The sequence below is a fragment of the Lonchura striata genome, chromosome 35 (assembly GCF_050655825.1).
Source record: "Lonchura striata isolate lonStrDom1 chromosome 35, ASM5065582v1, whole genome shotgun sequence".
Taxonomy (NCBI): domain Eukaryota; kingdom Metazoa; phylum Chordata; class Aves; order Passeriformes; family Estrildidae; genus Lonchura; species Lonchura striata.
Genome location: NC_140737.1, coordinates 9,742,108 through 9,765,347, shown reverse-complemented (window position 1 = coordinate 9,765,347; position 23,240 = coordinate 9,742,108). Strand labels below are relative to the sequence as shown.

Sequence of the window (23,240 nt, the reverse complement as noted above, 5' to 3'; positions counted from 1 at the left end):
CAGAAATGTCAGTGTGACATCAAAGAGAGTTGTGTGTCTGTGTGACCTCACAAAAAGATGTGTGACATCACAGAGTTGATTGTGTGACATCACAGGAGGTTGTGTGATATCACAGAGATCTCAGTGTGACGTCACAAAGAGCTGTGTGACGTCACAGACATATCAGTGTGACATCAAAGAGAGTTGTGTGACATCACAGAGATGTCCGTGTGACATCACAGAGAGCTGTCTGACATTAGAGAGATGTCAGTGTGACATCACAAAAATGTCTCTGTGACATCAGAGGAGGATGTGTGAGAGCACAGCGATCACATAGAGCTTTGTGGCGTCACAGAGTTGTCTGTGTACATCACAAGAGATATTGTGACATCAGAAAGATGTCCCTGTGAAATCACAGAGAGCTGTGTGACATAACAGAGATGTCAGTGTGACATCACAGGAAGTTGTATGATATCACAGAAATGTTTGTGGGACATCACAGAGGGCTTTGTGACATCACATAGCTGTCACTGTGACATCACAAACAGCTATGTGACCTCACAGTTTCAGTGTGAAATCACAGAGATGTCCGTGTGACATCACAGAGAGGCCGAAGGCCTTTCCCAAAGCACTGGGGCAGGTGAGGCAGGAGAGCTGGGAGCAGCTGCCTCAGCTCCTGAAGCCCTGACAGCCCAAGGGGCTGCTTTGCCCAGCGCAGCTTCAGCCACTGCCCCCTTCTCACCATCCAAGGATCCTTGGTGAGCAGTGCGAGGCCTCAGTCAGGCTCCACATTCTTTTGGCCTGTGTGGAACAAAAGTGTGTGAAAGGCCACCCTGCTGCCACAGGGCCCAGAGGCCAAAGGCCTGTCCCGCAGCCCTCGGGCAGCTGAAGTGGGAGGCAGGAGAGCTGGGAGCGGCTGCCCCAGTGCCTGAAGCCCAGCCAAGTTCCAGCGACTGCGTTCCCCAGCCCCACGCTGCCTGCACGGCTTCAGCTGCTGCCCCTCCTTACCAGCGAGGGATTATCCCTGAGCAAGAGGAGGGCCCTCAGAACCTGGCGGCGCATCTCTGTGCACTCACTCAGCAAGTGCTTCGACAAGAGATCCATGATGCTGTCACTGCATGCAGCCAAGTCCAGACAATGCAGGACCTGAAAGGCACAGGGCAGTGACAGGGGACCCGGCCGGCAGGAGCCCAGAACCGCACAGGGCGGGGACCAGGCAGCAGCACAGGGCGTGGGCACCGTCCCAGGCAGCTGCGGCTACGAGAGGGCAGAGAGCTGTGAGGCAGCACCGGCCTTCAGACTCACCTCCACAAGGAATGCCAGGGCAGGGAAGTTCCAGTATGGCATCTCTTTGCTGAGAAACTCAAGGAGACAGCATGAGATGCTTTTGCACAAGCAGGTGGATTCATTGCGCATCTCCCTGGAAGGCGGAAAATGGCACTAAGATGTGGCAGCAGCTCTCTGGCCTCAGAGAGAAACAGACAAATTTCCCAGGCATCACCTGGGAAAGTCTGAGAAGATCAGAGGAAAGAATTAAAATCATTCTTTCCTTAACATGCTGCACCTGGTATTGTGAACATGTGGAATATGTTATGGAGATTTGTCTACCAAAGGGTTCTTTCTTAATTAACTGATGGTGATAGTGTTTAGACTAGAAAACCAATTCAATCAACCTATATCATAAAAATCTATAAGAACAATGGGTTTCCTAATAAAGTTAATTATTGATCAGACTTCTGCAATACATGGAGTCACTGATAATGATTACCCAGCCGGGGGCCTGCTCCTATCACACTAAGACCCTGAGCCGGGGTGGGAAGCCCCTCCCAGGACAGAGTGACGCAGTTCTTGTCTTTACCCCCCACCCTGCAGGGGGACCTGGGCCCTTTGAGATGTGGCTGCTACTGGGCACCCTCCTCTCCCAGCCTTTCCCAGTCTGCTTAGCCGTCCCTCGTGCCTCTGGCCCACAGCCATGGGGACTGAGTGGAATACCCCAGACACAGAGCACAAATGCCAGGAGCAATGGGGAGAAGGGGGTCTCACCTGGCCAGCAGACCCACGGCATAAATGTGGGTGTCAGCACAGAGCAGCGTGTCCCAGCCACGCTTGCGTTCCATTGACAACACCACATCCTCATAGTGCAGTCGGCACAGCAGGGACTTCAGGGTCCTCACTGCAAACCTGAGTGCAGAGCAAAGCCCGGGTCACACTGGGAGCACTGGCTCCTGCCCTGGCTGTGTGGCAGGGACAGAAGGACTGGGATGGATCACCTGTTGGGGCTGGTGGCAAGGCCGTGTTCTTCCTGGCATCCCTTCCAGAAGGTATCAACCACCTCTGGCATCTCTTTGGTGTTGAAGAACACTTGGAAGAGCAGATGCACAAATAACTGTGGGAAATGCTTCATCACTATATCTGGGACACAGGGCTCCTGGAGGATCTTCCACATTACCACGGTTGCCTGCAAAGGACAAAGCCCCCCAATGCAGCTCTCAGTGCCGAGGTGTCCGTGTGGCAGGGCGCGAGCGTGGCAGGGAGAGGCCTAGAGAGACACAGGGGGAGCAGCGGGCCTGGTGGCCCTGCAGCTGTCCCTAGGCCAGCTTTCAGGCCAGTGCCTGAGGCAGGGAGATGCAGTGGGGGAAGGAGGATGGAGAGCTGCTGGACAGGCAGCCCTGGGGCCAGCAAAGGCCACTGGCAGAAAATCACAGCCAGGACAAAGACACCCATTTTGTCCCCATCAGAGGTGCACGTGCTGTGCTCTGGCCAGCTCCCCAGCACATCCAGGAGTATCTGCTGTGCCAGCTCTGCAGTCCAGTGCGTGCACATGATGGTCTTCCACATGGCCATGGCAGCTCTGCGGGGTTAGAGCTCTGTCTCAGGGGATCTCAGACACAGCACCGTGGCCTGGGCATCTCTAGGCGCCTGGGTTGACTGCCGGCTCTCCCTTTGCCCACTGCCCCTCTCCAGCAGCAGCCAGGCAGCCCAGCCCTGTGGGGACAGGCCCCTGTGGGGCAGCGAGGGAGCATGGCAGCAGGATCGGGGGCTGACGTGCCAGGGCTGGCAAAGGGAGCAGCCAGAGGGCCCTGGGACTCTCTGTGGATCAGACACCTGGGACAGGCTGTGCAGGGCGATGGGTTGGGGAGCCCTGCGCCCTCTGGGCAGGTGGGCCCCGTACCTGTCACAGGATGGGGCCACACGCAGGAGTGTCATTACTGCGTCATTTGGCTGCGCTTCTGTGAGATACAGCAGGGCGTTGTCCAGCCTGTGCTCAGCAGAATCGTTGGCCATGAGCCACTGGTGGATGTACCTCACCATGGCGGGCACCTGGAGAAGGCACAGGGAGACTTGGAAAACTGCCAGAGGGAGCAGTGTTCCCAGGGTCCCCAGAGAAGTGTTTCCCTTCCCACCACAATGTGATGGCCTCAAAGGCTCACAGGGGCCAGCACTGTGGCTTGGGAAGCTATTTGATTAATGGGGGAATTGAAGCCTGGCCACAGCTGCCTACTTGCTCTGCTCTGGAAACACCCCTCTGCACAAGGAAAACCAGCAGGGTGGCACTGGTCTCATGTCCGAGGAGCTCTGAGTATGCTCTGAGCCCAGGGCCCATGGCGCTGGTCTCTTCCTGCCAAATTCTCTTGATGAATTTGCAAACAAGCTGTAGGGGAAGGGCAAGAAGCCATGGAGTGCCCAGGCAGGGACAGCTCCGTGACGGCCCAGGGCACGGAGCACGGCTGTGGGGTGTCTGCCCGGCCCCTATTCCATCCTGTCCATGGGCATGGCCCCAGGGGATGGGATGGGATGGGATGGGATGGGATGGGATGGGATGGGATGGGATGGGATGGGATGGGATGGGATGGGATGGGATGGGATGGGATAAGATGGGATGGGATGGGATGGGGCCAAGCTGCCTGCAGGCACCAGCCCTGTGGCCCAGCTCTGCCACTCACCCTTCTGCGGTGGCTGGAACTGCTCCAGCTCTTCAGGCTGCTATGCTGGGGCAGCTCCAGGGCCTTCTTTCTCCTCCTTCCCCCAGGCCAGCTTGGGCACGCTTGCAGGTCTGTGCTCTACGTCACTGCCTGGATTCATGGCTGCTTGTAGGAGAAGGTAGCTCAGAAATGGTCCAAGTCAGCAAGTACTGCACTGGGGTCCTGGGGGCTCCAGCCATAAGGACAGGAGACTCCTGTCAAGGACGGTGCTAAGCCAATGCCACAGTCTGCCCTCGAGGGCAGCTGCAGAAGAGATGCCTCGGGAAGGCCAGGGGTCACCAAGTGCCCACGAGGTCACCTGCAGGAGTAACGCCTCGGGAAAACCTCGGAGTCAGCAAGGAACGAGTGGCTGTGCGAGGGCTCCTCACAGCAGCCCTCTCTCGTGTCCTGTCCCGTCGCGTGCACCAAGCACTGTGGTGTGGCCTTGTCACTGTCAACACCTATGCCACAGTGTGTTACAAGAGGCCCTTGGATCCCCTGTCCCGTTCCATTCCACGGTGACCATGCTGCACCGTGTCACCAAGGGCCCTTGCACGCACTGCCACCTGCCCTGGGGCCACCCCCAGCCCCTCAGAGTGGCCCAGGGTGGAAGGAATGCCTTGCCCCAGGTGTGTCAGACAGCCCAACAGGATCTTTAGGAAGGGCTCAGCCCATCAGCAAACGCTGCCCTGCTCTGCGGGCTCAGAGCAGCAGGAGCCCCCGCAGCTGCCGACGCAGCCGCAGCGGGAAGGGCACGGGTCCTCCACAGAAGCTGGCACGGCCTCCTCGGGACACGTCCCACATGGTGGCCATCCTGAGCACGGCCGTGGGACACAGACCAGGAACGTGTGGGCCAGGGCAGGAATGCTGCTCTGAGCCCTGGGGCCCGGGCAGTGCTGACAGCAGCAGGTGAGGCACAGTCCCCGCCCAAGCAGAGTTCCCCCGAGCCCTGGCAGCACCGGTGCCCGTCTCCTGCCCCAGAAACCTGTGCCCCAAAAGGGCTTCTCTGCCAGAGGGCAGCCAAAGCTGGTTTCTGTTGGAGCAGTGGTCCTGTAGGAAAGGTGTAGTTGGTCCAGTGGAAAACCCCAGCTGTGTCCTCTTGGAAACCTGTGGGAAGGCTGCCTCTCTGTCTAGAAATCCCAGGATATATCTAGGTGGGAATGTTTAGCTCTTCCCCCTGGATGGAGCATCTCACCATGGGTTGATGTCATTCTGAGTAACACGGTGGGTCCTTGATAAAAGCCAGGAATGTCATAAAACGGGAAAGCTGGCCGGACAGAACGCACATCCAACCAATATTATTAATGCAATGTTCTCCTCTTGTTTGAGAGAAGATGGCAGTTTTTATACACATCTACATAGTTTACAATTTACAAAGGCACTTTGATTGGCAAGCTAACATTGTTTATCTTTGTCTTAAGGTGGCTGAAACCTTACACTGTAAACCTATACTACTTCACACCCAGACAGCCCAGTGCTCCCCATCACACCTTAATACAATTTCTAACTGCACCACAAACTCTTAATTTCTAACTGCGTCAGAGGCTGGAAGGCCTCACAAGGCCCAAATCTGAGGCCTAGACCGGAGTAGCTCAAATCTCATTCCAAACATAAATCATGACCTCTGTCTCTCAGAAATGCTGCAACACTTGATCCCCTGTTAAACAGAAATGGCTCTGGAGGGAGTTATCTCTGAGCCATGTGGGAAACATTGATGGGCCCATTCACAGGAGATAAGGAAAACAGTCCAGAGGCAACTGCTACACAGATGGCAATAGAAAACATCTGGCCTCTCAATCTCAGACAACAAACGAACTGTAGGTTTACTGATAAATGAAATTCGATATTGAAAGATGAAAGAAAGGATGGGGAAAAAACATAGATTCCATGAAAATTAAAATCTAAAAGTGAATGTCATATATTAGAGGGGAATCTTTGGTATCAGGCATATCAGGAAGTCTGTACCGTTTAAGTGCCTCATTCAGTGTGGAAAGACAGAAGGGAAATTAGGATAAAAAGGAGACTGCTTCCTCCAAAAATTGGAAAGACCTCAAGGGAATGCCCCATGGCCTCTCCCTTTATTTGAATAAAATGAAAGGACTCCTCTGTCTCTGTTTAGGACATAAACCTGTGGCAGTAGCTCTCTGGCCACAGAGAGAAACAACTTTCCCAGGCATTGTCCTGGGGGCAGGCTGTGAGAAGATCAGAGAAAAGAATGAGAAAAAATTCTTATCTTCACTTGCTGCACCTGGTGACATAAAAATGTGGAATATGTTATGGAGATTTGTTTACCAAAGGGTGTTTTTTTAATTAGCCAATGGCGGTGGTATTTGGATTTGTGGACCAATTAGGTCCAGGTGTATTATAACTGTATAAAAGCAATGGGTTCCTTAACAATGATATATAATATAATAAAGAGGTTGATCAGCCTTCTGTGAATTCTGGAGTCAATGCTAATTATTACCCAGCCTGGGGCCTGTGACAATGACATAAAGCTCTGGTGTTTGTGGATTAATTTTCCTGACAAGTTCTTCCCAAACTGTTCCAACGGGGATCACTCTTCTACAGAGCGCAGTCCTTCAAGGACAGCCTGCTCCAGCTTGGGTCCCCCCAGGATCACACGTCCAACCAGAAAACCTCCTCTGGGGTGGGCTCCTCTCTCCACAGGTCTGCAGGTCCCTGCCAGCAATCTGTTCCAGCACAGTCCTCCCACGGGCTCACAGCCTCCTCTCAGGCATCCTCCTGCTGGGGCATGTGCTCCTGCAGGGCTGCAGGGCAATCTCAGCATCCCCGTGCCCTCCCTGTGCTCAGGGCTCAGCTGCCTCCCCAGGGCTGCCCCAGGGCTGCAGGGCAATCTCAGCATCCCTGTGCCTGGAGCACCTCCTGCCCCTCCTGCACGGACCTGGCTGTCTGCAGGGCTGCTCCTCTCACACATCCTCACTCCTTTCTGGACACAATTCCTTTGCTGCAATTGCTTTTCCCTTCTTCAGTGAGTTTACATATTCACAGCAATAACAGAGGCATCAGCACATCCCTGACAGGCCCGGCCCAGGCCAGTGGGCCTCTCCTGGAGCTGGCTGGCATTTGCTCTGTGGGCATGGGGGAACATCCAACAGCTTCTTACAGAAACCATTACTTCACCTACCAAAACCTGGCCATGCAAACCCAATAGACTTTCTTATCTATTTCCCACCTCCTCACAACACTAAGAATTTAATGCTAGTGATGATAATCATCAAGTGGTGACCAAGAGAGAAATTTAATATGTAAGTCTGCAGGCACTGAAGTTCACACTACAGACTAAATGAAAAAATGCCTCAAAGCTACTCATTAAAGAGTCTAACTGCTGGCACATTTGTGCATGTGCATTTATTCAATAAAACTCATAATTAGTTGTAATGTTTAGGCTGAATACTAATTTCACACCAAGATCCTCCTGCTTTTGAGCCCAATCCCAATTGAAAAGTATTATAATAACCATTACATTTTTGGTAAAGACACATGCCTAATCCACAGCCCACTGGAGCCACAGGTGGCACTGAATTTTAATGTTAAGAGGGACTGGAACATACTACATTCTTTATAATGATTTACATTGACAGTTCACCCTTACTGCTTATGTGACAGCCCTCAGGTATCCAGCTGACACTACAGACTGTCTTTCCCAGGTTCAACACCTACACAAACAGAGAGATGGCCTCCCATCACATCTGCATAGGTAAGATTGGCAAAACGAGAGAAAAATTTCCTTTTCTGATTGTCCAAGATTGGAGCACCAAGATTTTTCTTATTACCATCTGAGTAGGAGCTGCCTCTGGGCATTTTTCCTTAACTCCTGTTAATAGCCCCATCAATGTCTTGCCACATTGCTCAGAGATACTCTCCAGGAGCCATTTCTGTTCAACAGGTGATCAAGGACACAACTCGTGACTCAGAATAACATCAGCCAATTGTGAGATGCTCCGGCCAGGGGGGAGGAGCTAGGCATTCCCACCTGGATAAAACCAGGACTTTCTAGACAGAGAGGCAGCCTTTCCACAGGTTTCCAAGAAGACACAGCAACCACATCTGCCAATCCAAGAAGACTGCACCCACTCCAATTTGGACTGTTACCAGCATGCTGGCCAGAGAGGTGGTTAGGTTGTATTCTGACTTTGTCAGTGGTCTTCTTTTTATATTATTGCACATATTTTTGTTTTTTTTTTCTCTTTTCCCAATACATTGTATTTCTGACTTAAAGTCTCTCACTGGTTTTTCTTTCAAACCAGAACATTGATACAAAATAAAGAGGAAAGCTGGCAGTCCTCACCCAGAGCTCTGCAGAAGGCTCTGTGGGGAGCACACCTGACGTTATTGAAGCTGTGTGTTCAGCCCAGAGCCCTGGAATGATGAGATTGGCCTGGCTGCCTCAGCCTGTTTGGCGCTGGCTCTTGCACTGTTTTGGCCCTGCTGCTACAGCACTCACTGCTTGCCCAGCTTCCCTGCCATGTGTGGTACATGTTCCTGACCCATAAATCCTGTGAGACTATTGCTGATGGAATAGGGAGGAGTCACACTTTGAAAGAACCCTTTCCAGTTCCCCTTTTTTTGAACACAGGTAATTCAACAAATCTATCCACAAATGCTGGAAGAATCCTCCAGTTCTGCCCAGTGAGATGCAAATGGTCCTGAGCAGCCCAAGGGCTTTGTCAGGAAGGCCACTCCTTTCCAGGCTTTCCCCAGAAGCCCCAGGTCAGTCTTTTCTTCTCTGTGCTCCCCTCTGGCTCCATTCCTATGCTGCCTCCAGATCATGAATGTGGCAGGGACAGCCAAGCAAACCACTGTCCATGTGTGACAATGGATCTTTCCTCCATTTCCCACAGAGGCCATGCCAGACACTCCTGTCTGGCTTCCAGGTCTGCAATTTCCTCCTCCAAGTGCAGCTGGTGCTGCTGAAGGGTTACCTCCTGCTCCTTCATCCTCTGGACAATTCCTTTGTCGTCCTCAGGAGAAATCCCATTTTTTCCAGGGGGCAGGTTGATGCTGACAATGGCCATCAGCACCAGGTACCTATGGAAGATTCCTTCAGCCATGGCTGATCCTTCCCTGAAAGAGAAAGAAAGGAGGACAGAGCCAAGATCCAGACTATATTGCCTTGGGAAGAGACAGGAAAGAGGCTCACCCCTGGCAGGAAGGCTCTGGCCAGCCCTGCAGAAAGGCTGGAGGCCAGAGGTGCTCCTCAGGGCACACCTGCTGCTGCCAGTTCCAGTCCAGCTGCCCAAAGAGGCTCCATGAGCACGTGGTGAGGAGGAAGAGGAGGAAGGTGCGAGACACAGGGACAGAAACTTGAGCAGCCGGGTTTGAGGAGAGAGAAGCTCAGCATTGCAGATGACGGAAGAAACCAAGCCCAGTCCCCCAAGCAGGAGGAGGAGAGGAAGGGCCTCCCAAGCTGGCTGCAGGCAGACAATGGAGACCTTGCCCAGATGTTCCCAAATGGGCTGGGGGGAGGGAATACACGGCCCTGCTTTCCAGCTGCTCCCACCACTTCTGACCCTGACACTGTCATGAGACAAAGCTCGATGAAATCCTGCTCAGCGTGGGCAACTGGGCCCTTGAAGGGGCTTCGTGCAGGTCAAGGCTTCCTTTCCCTCCCAAAGCCTTTCCCTTGGCAGCCTTGGGCAGGGGATTCATCCTCCCTCCCTCGTCCTTCCCACAGACCTGCTCGGAAGCACTCCATGGGCACTTTCCATTCTCTGTGTTCATCCTCTAGTGCAGTGCCAGCCTGGGTCAGTCCTGGCTCTGTCCTGAGCTCCCAGGAACTCACCGGCTGAGATGGAAACGCTCAGCCACACCAAGGCCCTGCCCCTGCCAGCAGCACCCCCACAAGCAGCAGCAGCAGCAGCAGCAGCAGCAGCAGCAGCTGCAGTCGCCTCTCAGCTGTTGGTGCCCCTGCACTGCAGCCCGTCCCGCTGGCACCAACGTTCCCTCGTGGCCTTGGAGACAGTCCTGAATCCATCCATGGGGTCACAGAGCCATGGAATCCCATAGTTCCAGGTTCCTGGAATCCTAGAGTCATTGAATCCTGAGAACCACACTCAGAGGAGAAGGAGGAGGACGACGAGGATGAGGACAAGGAGGACAAGGACAAGGAGGACGAGGAGGAGGAGGAGGAGGACAAGGAAGAGGAGTAGGAGGAGGAAGAGAGAGAACGAGGACAAGGAGGACGATGATGATGAGGAGGAGAAGAAGGAGGAGGAGGACGAGGATGAGGAGGAGGATGCGGATGCAGAAAAGGATGAAGATGAGGAGGAAAAGGAGGACGAGGAGGAGGAGGATGAGGAAGAAAAGGAAGATGAACAGGAAGAGGAGGAGGACAAGGAGGAGAATAAAGAAAAGGAGGAGGAGGAGAAGGATGAGGACCAGGAGGAGAAAGATGAGGAGGATGAGAATGAGCAGGATGGGGAGGACGAGGAGGAAGAGGAGGAGGGAGATGAGGAGGAGGAGAAGGAGGAGAATGAGGATGAAGAGGAGGATGATGAGGAGTAGGAGGAGGATAAGGATGCAGAGTATAAGGAGGAGGATGAGGATGAGGAGGAGGAGAAGGACAAGGATGAGGAAAAGGACAAGGATGAAGAGGACAAGAAGGACGAGGAGGACAAGGAGGACAAGGAGGAGGAGGACGAGGAGGACAAGGAGGAGAAGGAGGAATAGGAAGAGGAAGAGGATGAGAATTAGGATGTAGAGGATGATGATGATGAGGAGGAGGATAAGGCTGACCAGGACAAGGAGGAGGAGGAGGAGGAGGGGGAGGACGCATAAATGGAGGAGGAGGACGAGGGGGAGGAAGAGGACAAGGAGGACGAGGAAGACCAGTAGGAGGAGGAAGAGGAGGAGGAAGAGGAGGAGGAGGACGAGGACGAGGACGAGGATGAGGATGAGGATGAGGATGAGGATGAGGATGAGGACAAGGATGGGAATGAGAAGGAGGAAGATGAAGAGGAGGAGGTGGAGGAGAAGGGGTTGTTCAAAGTGCAGTTGAAAGAATGAACCTGTCCTGGGAACCTGTCCCCATGGAGAACCCATCTCCCAGATGTGCTCCATGCCCTTAACAATGGCCCCTGGGGAAATGGGAACCCCCTGGCTGTGCACAGCTGCTCCCAGTGTGCAAATACAGCCCTGGACAGTGAGACTGGGACTGCCTGGGAAATTGTTCTGGGTGTGATGGCCCTGGCAGGGCCAGCCCAGAAGCTGCAGGGCTGGACCTTCATCCAGTGGAATTAGTTAGGATAATTCAGAAGCAAATGAGAGTTAACAATGCAGGAACAGGAATCCAGATTCCTCCAGGACACTTTGGTTTGGTAACTGCTCACTGGAGCTTGGCCTTGCAAAGTGCTCATGTCATGGGAGGAGGAACTGATGCAGATTATCAAGGGGAAAATGAAGTAATTTGGTTAAAGAATACTGAACAAGATTGGATTATTCAACCCCATGACAGGGTAGCACAGTTATTGATATTGTCAGTGTTTAAAACAATTGGGAAAAAAGGAGATCCACCTCAAATCACTACTGTTGGTGGAGATAAAGGGTTTGGATCCAGCAGTGCTAATAATGGAGCCAGAGTGTGGCTCCAGAGGCCAAAAGGCCCTCCTGAGGCAGATGAAGTACAGCTCCTGGGAAGGACAGCAGTGTTTGAATCCTGAAACCTGGGCAGGAACGATGGGAATGTGTCCCTGCAGCCAAGTGCTCTGTGTAAGAACAAGTAGATATTACAGGAGATTGTTTTACACATCCTGCCAGACCAAATCTCCCTGTTTGCCCCAGTGAAAACTTGTGACCTGGACTCCATTTAGGATGGAGCCAGAGCCAGGCTCAAGGTGCCTGGTGTATCTGCCCAAGGTGTATCCCTTGAAGGCCTTTTAATAAATACCTGCTTTATTCCTTTAACCCTGCCTAGCTCTGTTCTAGGCAGCCTCTCAAGGCATCACCACCAAACCAAGGGAACACGGACCAGGTCTGGCTGGCTGGGCCTCCTGGGGACCACCTGACCACCTTGGCATGTCGAGGGCTGCTTCTCACCTGCCCTGGAGCACTGGGGCTCTGGGCTCTCCTTCCTATGGGAGAGAACTCTCTTTCTCCTCCATGGGCCATGGCCAAAACTGGGATTCCTCCTCCAAAAATCTGTACATCCAAGGATTGCTCCCAAGTGAAAACTGCCAGAACAGACAGGTCTGGCTGCCCTTGGCCTCTTGGGAGCTGCTTGTCATCTGCTTTTGAAACACTGGGGCTTGGTGCTTCCCTTCCAATGAAAAGAATTGTCCTTCTTCTCAAGATGTCTGTGATCAAAATTGAGATTCCTCCTCCCAAATTCTGTGTATGCAAGGATTCCTCCATGACAAAAGCTGCCATGAAGATCATGTCTGGCTGTCTCAGCCTCCCAGAAGCCACCTCTTTCTTCATCTGCCTTTGAAACACTTTGGCTCTGGGCTTTCCTTCCTATGGATAAACCTGTACTTCTCCAGGTGTCCATATCTGAAACTGTGATCTCACCTCTAAAATTCCCTATATCCAAGGTTTGTTCCCAGCCAAAATCTGCCAGTACCGTCAAGTCTGGCTGGCCTTGGCCTCTGGTGACTGCCCCTGCCACACTGGGGCTCGATTCTTCCCGTCACATGGAGATCACTGTGACACTGTGGGCACCTCATGGAACCAAGGGGATCATTGTGGCACCACTGGAGCCCATGGAACCAAGGGGCCATGGTGACACCGTGGGGCTTCATGGACCCAGAGACCATTATGACTCTGTGGGGCAGATGGAACCATGGAGACCATTCTGACCCTTCAGGGCCTGGTGTCACCAAGGGTACATTGTGACACCTCAGGGTCTCCTGGAAGCAAGGGACCATTGGGACACTGTGGGGCCCCAAGGAAGCGAGGGAACATGGACCAGGTCTGTCTGGCTTGGCCTGCCAGGGGCCACCTGACAGGTCTGGCTGATGTTGGGATGTCAAGGGCTGCTTCTCATCAGCTCCTGGAGAACTGCAGCTCCGTGCTCTCCTCTGTATGGAAAAGAACTGTCTGTCTTTTCAGATGCCCATTGCCAAAACTGATACTCTGCCTAAAAAATGTCCTGTATTCAAGGGTATCTCTAAGAACAGAATCTGGCAGATCTGTCTGGCCTTGTCCTTAGGTAGTCACTTCTCATTTGCCCCTAAAACAGTGGGACTCTGTTCCTTCATTCCTATGCAAAATAACTGGTCCTCATGTCCAGGAACCATGGCCAAAATAAGAATTGGCCATCAAGCCCAGCCGGAGTCAAATAGCCATATGCAGGCCCAGGGGTAGATATTGACTCTTCCAGAGCTTCCATCCTCCCTCCAGTGAGAGAAAAGACACAGGGCAGGCACACAGAGGAGCAACGTGAAGACACTGAGGTCAGGGAAGAGGAAGTCGAGTCCCAGATGGGAGGGATGAGGAGATGCCTTGATCTTGGGGCTGAAATCCTCTGGTAAAGCTATGGAGAAGGATGTCATTGATACATAGGACTCTCTTTTTCCCTATAAGGCATTGAAAACATGGAGAGATGACTTGTTCAGCAAAGACCTCCATGCTAAAGTAAGCAAATGTTGAAGTAGCTGTAATCCCATGAGAAGTCTGAACATTGAAAGAGAGAAGAGTGATGAGACCCTGTGCCCTCAGGGAGAGAAGAAGGCGTCTGTTCCCAGAGATGAAGATGATTTCATAAATAGATGAAGAGATCCTTTGCTCTTAAACAGCTCATCTTGAAACTAATACCCCATAAGTTGGCATGGCCGCTAAACACAGCTGTGGGAAAAGCTGTGAAAACATCGGAGGGACTTCACAATTGAAGATTTTTCCAGGCAGTGGTTATTCATGGAAATGAAAAGCCATGAGATAACTGTTTTCTTGTGGAGAATTCTCCATAACATTAACAAGAGGTACTTCTCTCCTGATGTGAACTGAAGAAAGATTAGAATATTCTAGAGGTGGTAAACTGACTTGAAAATTTTAGGTTTTGTCTCTACATTGTCAGGTTGTATGGAGAGAGGATGTGATCTGAAAGTTTTGTTCATATTCTTATTACTCTTTCATTTAGTTACTGTTAATAAACTTTTCTTTACATTCTTTAAAGTTTTGAGCCCACTTTGCCTTTCTCCTAATCCTATCTCACAGCAGGAAATGAGTAAGTATATTCTAGTGAGTGCACTGGTAATTAGCCAGCACTGAACCCACCACACTAATTGATGCGTTGACCGAGAAATATCAAATAGGCAAACGGAAACCACCATAGAAATCTTCCTGATGAACTGCCCCAGACAAGAGGGAAATCGAGGCACAGCCATGGTTTGTCAGGACTTGCTTGATCCTAATGAGCCCCGTGCTGCATTTGGAGCTGAGCCCTGGAACCTCAGGGCCTGAGAGGAGATTGCACAAACCTTTCCAGGAGGCAAAAGTCAGAAAAAAACCCCAAAGTTTCTCGAGGTATTAATGGGACCCACTGAGGTCCATCCCCAACAACGGTTCCTGATGGACTCCTTGGAGGAGTGAACTGGAGGCCAGGATGGCACAAAAACCTCTCAGACACTCAAAATGGCACAAAAACCTCTCAGTTTTGGAAGAAGAATTCAAAGACCCTCACAAAAGTTGAGTATCTCAGAGTATTAATGAACCCCACTGAGTGTCAGTACAAAGCTCTCACAGGACTCATTAAAGCAGATAACTGGGGCCATGATTGCACAAACTTCTCACAAAGTCTGTAACAAAAGTGAAACACCAAGTACCTTAAAAGAACTGAAGTACCTTGAAGCATTAATGAGCCCCACTAAGTACTGTGACTGACAAAGACTCTGCAGGGACTAATTTCAGGAGATAATTGGAGGCCATGATTGCACAAAACTCTCAGAGACTCCAAGGCAAAAGCAAAAGCCAAAGTCCTTTGAAAAACCTGCAGTCCCTGGGAGCATGAAGGAGCCCCCAGGGCCATTCCTGACCAAGGCTCCCCAGGGACTCCTTCCAGCAGATCCTTGAGGCCACTGGGATGTGGGCATGGGGGGGGATGCTGAGGGCAGGACCAGGGGCTGACAGTGCCCAGCCTGGCTGGGGCTGTGCCAGGAGGCCCCAGGGCCTCAGGACAAGGTGTCTCCTCACAGCCCTTGGTGGCACAGACCCTGCTGTGCCCCAGGGCACCAAGACTTGGCTTCTCTTTGTCCCCACCTGGCATCAGTGCCTCCAGTTCTCTGCTCTGCCTGGGGCCTGGGGACACTTTCTCAGTCGTGTCCCTCAGTGGGACCCATTAAAAGTCCAAGAAACTTTGGAGTTGGATTCTGACTTGGAGTTCTCCAGAGGTTTCTGCAGCTCCCTCCCAGGGCCTGGTGTTCAGGGCCTGAGCACAAAGCCCCAGAGGGTCATTAAAGTCCTTGTGCTGTGTCTGTGCTGCTGAGCTGGGCCGGGCTCCTGGCACAGAGGGTGATGCTGGTAACCAAGCAGAGCTTCAAAAGCACATTTCTCTTGCTGAGCAGCTCTTCTCCCAGCCCAGCAGGGCTGGGGCACTGCCTGCAGCCAGCCCGGGCACAGCACAGAGGCACAGAGAGCTTCAATCAGTCAGGGCTGGGAAGGGGCTGAGAAGTGCCTGGGGCAGAATCACTGCCAGCCCTTGGCACAGGAACCTCTGGCTGCAGGACAATGCAGCTGCAGCTCCTGGAGAGATCTCCTAAAGCTGGAACATCCCAATGCCCACAGACCCTGTGAGTGCATTCTCTGCTCATCTCCTGTGCAGAGCAGCCAGGGGTGCCCAGGGCTGTCCTGCAGAGCAGGGTCCTGCAGCCCAGGGCGCTGTGCTGGGCCAGGGACTCTGCTGCCTGCCAGGGACAGCTCTCAGCCGGCCCTGGAGCTGCTCCCAGCGCTGGCCAGGAGCTGTGGGGGGAAGGAGCCACCCTGAGCAGGGCAGGTGCTGCTGCTGAAAGGGGCTGGCTGGGGCAGGGCTGCTCCAGCTCCAGACCAGCCTGGGCACAGCTCCGGAGGACACTTCCCAAAGAAGGTATGATGGGAGTGCTGTGAAGATCAGGAGCTTTCCTGAGAGTGTTTTCAATTTCCTGCTTGGAGCAGGATGGGACAGTTGGTTTGGTGACAAAAAGATTTTTGCTTTTCATATATTTTTCACATATTTTTAGTTCTGGAACTTACTATGAAATTGTTATAAAACTATAATTCTTACCTAACTCTATTAAACTCTTAATTAACTCTAACAACTATTATATAGATAATATAATAATAGTCCTAAAATAACTGTAGAAAGGTTTCCTTACCTTTCTCCTAGATTTAAGAAAAATAAGCTGATTTTCTAAATATATTTTTAAAATACTACATAGTCTTACTATCAGGAAGTGGACCTACAAGAAAAGCATTTTGGTTTTAGAATGTGAGCAGTGGTAACAAAAAGCTGGGCAAAGAAGCCTTGGACCTACTCCAATGGGTTGAGCCAGGGGTGTGTAACTGGGGCAACTGAATCTCTTCTTGGATGTTCCTATTAAATATCCTAATTAATCAAGAATAATAAATTGTTTAAATAAGAGTTTGAATGTTCCTCATCCCCTTGGGACACCTGGAAGCTTCCAATAAAGGTCTGGTTTTTACTTTACTGCTCTAACACTATTGCAAAGATCCTTTTTTTCTGTTTCCATTATAGACAACAGAGGGATGAGAGAATCAGAACAGGAATTGTAATCCCAGAATCACAGAACATTCTGAGTTGAAGGGATCATCAAAGGAATGTTTGAACATTTACAGAGACGCCAGAACTGTGACTTTGGGTGGTCAGTGTCTCTGCTGGGAGCCTCCCAAAGGGCCTTCAGCCACTCCTCAGCCCTGGGCAGCAGCAGCATCACCTCTGCAGGTAGGGGAACAAGCCCATCCAGCCCGTCACCTTCCCTCAGCCACAGAGAATCCTTTGCCTCTCACATCTCTCAGTGCCAAACTCTGAGTGCAGCAGGAATATTGGGGATTTCTGACCTCAGAGAGCCAGCAATGGTGTGTGGGTAGGAAAAACATTCCCTACATGTTTTCCCTGCTGTCCATGTCCTCCAGACTTGGTAGTGCAGATGGTGCCAAACCCTTCTGCAGTATGAGCAATTCCTCTGACAAATACTGAATATCCTGCCTTGTCCCTCTGCCAAATGGCCACAGCAGGGCAGCAGGGCAGGGATGGCTCCTTGAGAGCCCCCACACACAGCCCTGGCTGCTCCTGGCACACTCAGCCAGCACAACTGGAGCTCAGGCAGGGACCTGGGTGAAGGTTTTCCCAGAGCAGGAACAAGGTTGGGTGAGTCCCAGCAGGACAGGCTGCAGGGAATGGCCCAGGTTTGGCTCCAAGCAGCCTCTCCTGACTAGTCCCTGTCCTTTCTCCATGAACAGGTGCCCATGTGCAGCCACAGCAAATGTCCAACAGCAGCTCCATCAGCCACTTCCTCCTGCTGGCACTGGCAGACACGCGGCAGCTGCAGCTCCTGCACTTCTGCCTCTTCCTGGGCATCTCCCTGGTTGCCCTCCTGGGCAACAGCCTCATCATCAGCGCCGTAGCCTGCGGCCACCACCTGCACACGCCCATGTTCTTCTTCCTGCTCAACCTGGCCCTCAGCGACCTGGGCTCCATCTGCACCACTGTCCCCAAAGCCATGCACAATTCCCTCTGGGACACCAGGAACATCTCCTACAAGGGATGTGCTGCACAGGTATTTCTGCTTATCTTCTTCCTTGGATCACAGTATTTCCTGCTGACCATCATGTGCTATGACCGCTACGTGTCCATCTGCAAACCCCTGCACTACGGGACCCTCCTGGGCAGCAGAGCTTGTGCCCACATGGCAGCAGCTGCCTGGGCCAGTGCCTTTCTCTATTCACTGCTGCACACAGCCAATACATTTTCCCTGCCCCTGTGCCATGGCAATGCCCTGGACCAGTTCTTTTGTGAAATCCCACAAATCCTCAAGCTCTCCTGCTCCAATTCCTACGTCAGGGAACTTGGGCTCATTGCTGTCAGTGCCTGTTTGGTATTTGGTTGTTTTGTGTTCATTGTTTTCTCCTATGTGCAAATCTTCAGGGCTGTGCTGAGGATCCCCTCTGAGCAGGGACGGCACAAAGCCTTTTCCACTTGCCTCCCTCACCTGGCCGTGGTCTCTCTGTTTGTCAGCAGTCTCATGCTTGCCCACCTAAAGCCCCCCTCCATCTCCTCCCCATCCCTGGATCTGTCCCTGTCAGTTCTGTACTCGGTGGTGCCTCCAGCCCTGAACCCCCTCATCTACAGCCTGAGGAACCAGGAGCTCAAGGCTGCAGTGTGGACACTGATGACTGGATGCATTCAGGAACATTAAACTGCTGGCCAATTTCTACAAATAACTTTTAATAAAAGTAATTTTGATACTTCTTGTTGGTTTCCTTTGGAGGTTGTTTTTCTTTGTTTTACATTTTAATGCTGTCCACAAAGAAATATGGTTTTTGCCAATTCTTATATCTTGGTTCTCTCCACCTTCCCTGTGGCCACAGTCTGTGTCAATGAGGGGCTGCACTTCTGGTGGCTTTCAAGGAACTAATGGATCTCCCAGCAGAGTTTTCTGCACAGATGCCCTTTTGTTGCCTTCTCTGGAGCTGCAGCAGCAATGTCTGTGTGCAGAGCTGGGGCAGATCAGTGCTGGCACAGCAGCTCTGCTCCTGCTGGCCACACCATTCCTGATCCAGGTCAGGAGCCATTGGCCTTCTTGGCCACCTGGGCACTCTGCTGGCTCGTGTCCAGCCTGCTGTCCCTCAGTCCCTGCAGGTCCCTTTCTGCCTGGCTGCTGTCCAGCCCCTCTGTCCCCAGCCTGTAGCACTGCAGGGGTTGTTGTGGCCAAAGTGCAGGATTTGGGCCTTGGTCTTGTTAAACCTCACCTTGTTGGATTTGGGCCCTGGATCCAGCCTGTCCAGGGCCCTGTGCAGAGTCCTGTCAGGATCCACTTATAGCCGTGTGTCGTGATGGTTTGTTAGCCCATCCCAAAGTGCAAAAGACAAACAGCATGGGACTATAAGTTTAATCACAACAAATGTACCTTTATTAGGGGCCAAAACAATAAAAGAAAAGAAATAAAAAGGATAGAGGGAGAGAGAGAGGGGGAGAGAGAGAGAGAGAGAGAGAGAGAGAGAGAGAGAGAGAGAGAGAGAGAGAAGGGAGGATAGCTACCAACACAGGCGGAGTCCTCACTGGTCCGGACAATGGGGATCCATCTTGTTGTGTTGGGGAGAGTCTCCAAAGTTCTACCTAACCCAGGGGTCCAGTTATAGTCCACAGAGGGAAAAGGGGGGAACAGGCAGAACAATGAGAGTCTATTGAAATTGCTATGGGGGGAACAGGTGTATCTACAGAAAATCATCAAGGCTGAACAAACACAATGAAGAATAAGTCCATTGAAGTTACTGGAGAAGAACAGGTCAGTCATTCTCCCCCCCGAGTCTTTGTGGTAAGGGTCTCAGTTTCAGTCCTTGGGGAGAGGGTTCTTGATCTCCATCTGTCACGGTGGTAATGAGGCAGATGAGGGGTCTGCAGTGAGAGACCACCAGAGTCACCCCAACAGTTCATTCAGCTTAAAGGTGGAGAGTGAACCAGGAATTGCAGTAGGCTACTCGGTGCTGGGTCCATGCTGGGTCTTTGCCAAGTCCTTGCCAAGTTTTTGCCAGGCCTCATTGGGAATAGCCAACGTAACGGTGCAGCGGCTGCACCTGCACTGTTGCCTTCTCCAAGCCGGAACTGCAGAGGGGGAAGGGAGTTCCTGCTCATGGCAATCAGCAGGCAAATGAGTGAGGGTCTTCAGACGGCCTCTTACAAGCCCTCCTACCCTCCAACAGATCAACACTCCCAGACAACTTGGTGTCACCAGGGTTCCATGAGGCCCCAGAGTGTCCCAATGGTCTCCATGATTCCATGAGGCCTCCCAGTGTCACAATGTCCTTTTGGTTCCATGGGACCCCTTGGTGTCACAGAGTCCCTTGAATCCTTGGGCCCTGCAGTGTCACAATGTCACCGTGGTCCCCAAGACCCTGCAGTGTCACAGTGGATCCTTGGTTCCATGAGGTCTGGCAGGTAGCAATGCTCTCCTTGGTTCCACAGTGTCACAATGGCCTCTTGGTTCCAAGGCCACCACGGTGTCCAACGTGTTTCCTTCATTCCGTGAGTTCCTGAGGAGCAGTTCAGGCCCCGTGGCTCCCTGGGGCGCTGCAGTGTCACCATGGCCCCATCATGACATGAGGTCCTGCTCTGTCACAAAGCTCTGCATGGTTCCACACAGCCCTGCTGGGTCACAGTGACCTCTGTGGTCCCACCAGGACCCAGACTGTCACAATGCACTCCTTGCTCCCATTCAGCCCCACAGTGTCACAGTGGCCCCATGGCTCTGCGGTGCCATGTCGTACACATGTCACCATGGTCCTCTCAGTGCCACCAGGCCCTGCAGTGTCACAATGGCCCCTTGCTTCCCCAGGGCCCTGCAGTGTCACAATCATCAGAGAATCAACCAGGCTGGAAAAGACCTTGGAGAGCATCAAGTCCAACCTGGGAACCAACACCACTTTGTCACCCAGACCATGGCACTGAGTGCCACATCCAGTCTTTCCTGAAACACTTCCAGGGACAGTGACTCACCCACCTCCCTGGGAAGCCCATTCCAATGCTCAATCACCCTTTGTGCGAAGAATATTTCCTGATGTCCAGCGTAAACATCCCCTGGTGCAGCTGAAGGCTGTGTCCTCTTGTCCTGTCACTGTTCCCTGGGAAAAAAGCCTGACCCCAACTTGGCTGCACCCTCCTGTCAGGGAGTTGTAGAGAGTGATGAGGTCTCCTCTGAGACTCCTCTTCTCCAGGATAAACAGCCCCAGCTCCCTCAGCCACTCCTCACAGGACTTGTGCTCCAGACCCCTCACCAGCCTTGATGTCGTCTCTGGACACATTCCAGCCCCTCCATGTCCTTCCTAAATTGGGGGGGGCACTCCTGGACACAGCACTTCAGGTGCTGCCCAACGAGTGCTGAGCACAGGGGAAGAATCACTGCCCTGCTCCTGCTGGCCACAACATTCCTGATCCTTAGGAGTACCAGGGGCTGAGGGAAATGGTAGGGAGGGAGCGGGGACAAAGTGTGATTGATTGTCAGCCATGAGGGGTCTTGATTCTCATATATTTTTAGACTGTATTAGAAGGTGTGGGGATCAATATCAATTGGACATTGCTGATATCAATCAATAAACAGGAAAAGAAAACTTAACAGGACAAAAAAAATATCTCTGCATTGTTTTCAATATAGTATATTCACTTGGAATAAACTTCAGAAATCTGTCTCATTAAACACAGAGGAATTGAGGTCTTCAATTATTCCCAGAGGTTTTTCTTCTTCAGGTGTTTAGAACATATATTTATGGGTCTTTTTCACAGAATTCCTGAACAGAGGAGCTCAAGAAAGAAGAGGAGGACCCTGGGGTAGTAAAATCCATCAGCAACCTCCAAGTGGCTGAGGATGCATCCCCATCAGAGCAGCAATGAGCAGAAATGGGCACAGCTCTGTGGCTGCCCCAGCTCTGGGATGGGCCCTGGGCCTGGAGCAGGAGCAGCTCTGGAGGGCCCCAGGGCCGGGGCTCTTGTGCTGGCCTGGGCAGATGGGATGGCAGGAGGGGCTGCAGAGCTCTCAGCACCTCAGGCAGAGGGGAGCAGGGCAGCCAGGGAGCTCCTTTGGCCTTGGCCAAGCCCCTTCCCCCATGGTGGGGCTGAGTCCTGGCTGAGCTGCAGCTGCTGCTGTGCCCTTGGCGGGGGCTGAGGCCGTGGGGCAGTGCCCAGAGCAGCCTGGGCTGAGCAGAGCTGTGGGGCCAGAGCCGGCTGGGCTGTGCTGGGGAGAGGCCCTTGGTGCTGCCCAGAGCTCAGGGCAGCTGGCAGAGCTGGCAGGGAGCTGGGCTGGGCTGGGAGAGCCTGGCACAGAAACCATCAGTGTCCATCTCAGCCTGGCTGAGCGGGCAGGGGCAGGAAGAGCATCCAAGGTCCACAAGTTCTCTGTGTGGGAGCTGAGCTCGTGACCCTCTGAGCCCTCCCAAGTGCTGGGGATGCACCTCCAGCTCCAGAGGAGATGTGACAGATGGGAACAGAGACAAATAATTCCTGCTGGTTTCTTTATTGTGTTTGCCTCTACAGGTGACCTGGATCCAAATGTAGATGAGGTGTTTTGTGTCAGGTAACACTGTGGGAGTGATAATAATATTTTTAGCTGAAAATTATATTTCATTCTTGATGCACAATGAAGGAAAAAATACACATATGATCAGAAGATCATCTGAGTTTTCCAAAGGACAAGACACTCATTGGTGTTCCAGTAGTTAAACTTGTCCAAATGCCTTCCTCAGCTCTTCCTTGAGATGAGAGGCGACCACCAGAGGACAAGGTCAGCCAGAGCTCTCTGTCCTGGCAGCTTTTGTCTGGGATAACCCTTGCATATATGGAATTTTTCAGGGGGAATATACATTTTGGCTGTGAGCACCTGGAAAGATGGATGGTTCTTTTCCATAGGAAGGAAAGCACAGAGCCTCAGTTCTCCAGGGGTGGATGAGAGGCAGCCCTCAACATTCCAAGATCAGTTGGACCTGTCAGGTGGCCCCTGGGAGGCCAAGCCAGCCAGACCTGTTCCATGTTCCCTTGGTTTCAGGGCGCACTGCGGTGTCCCAATGTTCTGCTTGCTTCTGAAGTGTGGCCCCTTCCTTCCATGAGGCCCCCAGGGTGACAATGGCCCTTGGGTTCCACAAGGCCCCACAGTGTCACAATGGTCTCACAGAAAGGAAACCACAGGAAGGCAGGTGAGAGCCCCCGCTAAGGAGGCCAAGGCCAGCCAGACCTGTCTGTAATGGCAGCTTTTGTGTAGGAGCAATCTTTGACTATAGGGCTTCTGGAGGTGGAATCCCAATTTCGGCCATGGACACCTGGCTGAAAGAAGGAGATGGATGAAGGATGAAGAAGGATGGCTGTTTTTCATAGGAAGGAAATGGCAGAGCCCCAGTGCTGCAGGGCAGAATAGGGAGACCACCAGAGGCCAAGGCAAGCCAGAGCAGTCTGTCCTGGAAGCTTATGTCTGGGAGAAAACCTTACATATAGGGAATTTTGGAGGAAAAATATCAATTTTGGCCATGGTTGCCTGTGCAGGAGGGACGGTTCTTTTCTACAGGAAGAAAAGCACAGAGCCTCAATGTTTGAAGGCAGGTGAGAGCCAGCTCTCAAGAAGACAAGGTCAAACACACTTGTTGGTAATGGCA

General features: G+C 52.3%; 2 protein-coding genes across 2 annotated transcripts in view; one reads left to right on the top strand and one right to left on the bottom strand.

The window, feature by feature from the left end:
* LOC144246558 (uncharacterized) overlaps positions 1-23,240 on the bottom strand; it is a 215,167-nt gene that overhangs the window by 97,322 nt on the left and 94,605 nt on the right. The window lies entirely within an intron of this gene.
* Positions 7,635-22,152, top strand: LOC146764370 (olfactory receptor 14C36-like). Its single transcript, XM_085564977.1, has 3 exons — positions 7,635-7,659; positions 17,421-18,265; positions 22,132-22,152. The coding sequence occupies exons 1-3, from the start codon at positions 7,635-7,637 to the stop codon at positions 22,150-22,152; spliced, it is 891 nt and encodes a 296-aa protein (XP_085421103.1).

Bases quoted from the DNA above. Each gene is read 5' to 3' on its own strand.
- LOC146764370 (XM_085564977.1), top strand. From the start codon at position 7,635: ATGGCCTCCCATCACATCTGCATAG. The intron at 7,660-17,420 runs GTAAGATTGGCA...TGGCACTGGCAG, and splicing joins CTCCCATCACATCTGCATAG to ACACGCGGCAGCTGCAGCTC. The intron at 18,266-22,131 runs GTGTGGACACTG...TTGCCTCTACAG, and splicing joins ACCAGGAGCTCAAGGCTGCA to GTGACCTGGATCCAAATGTA.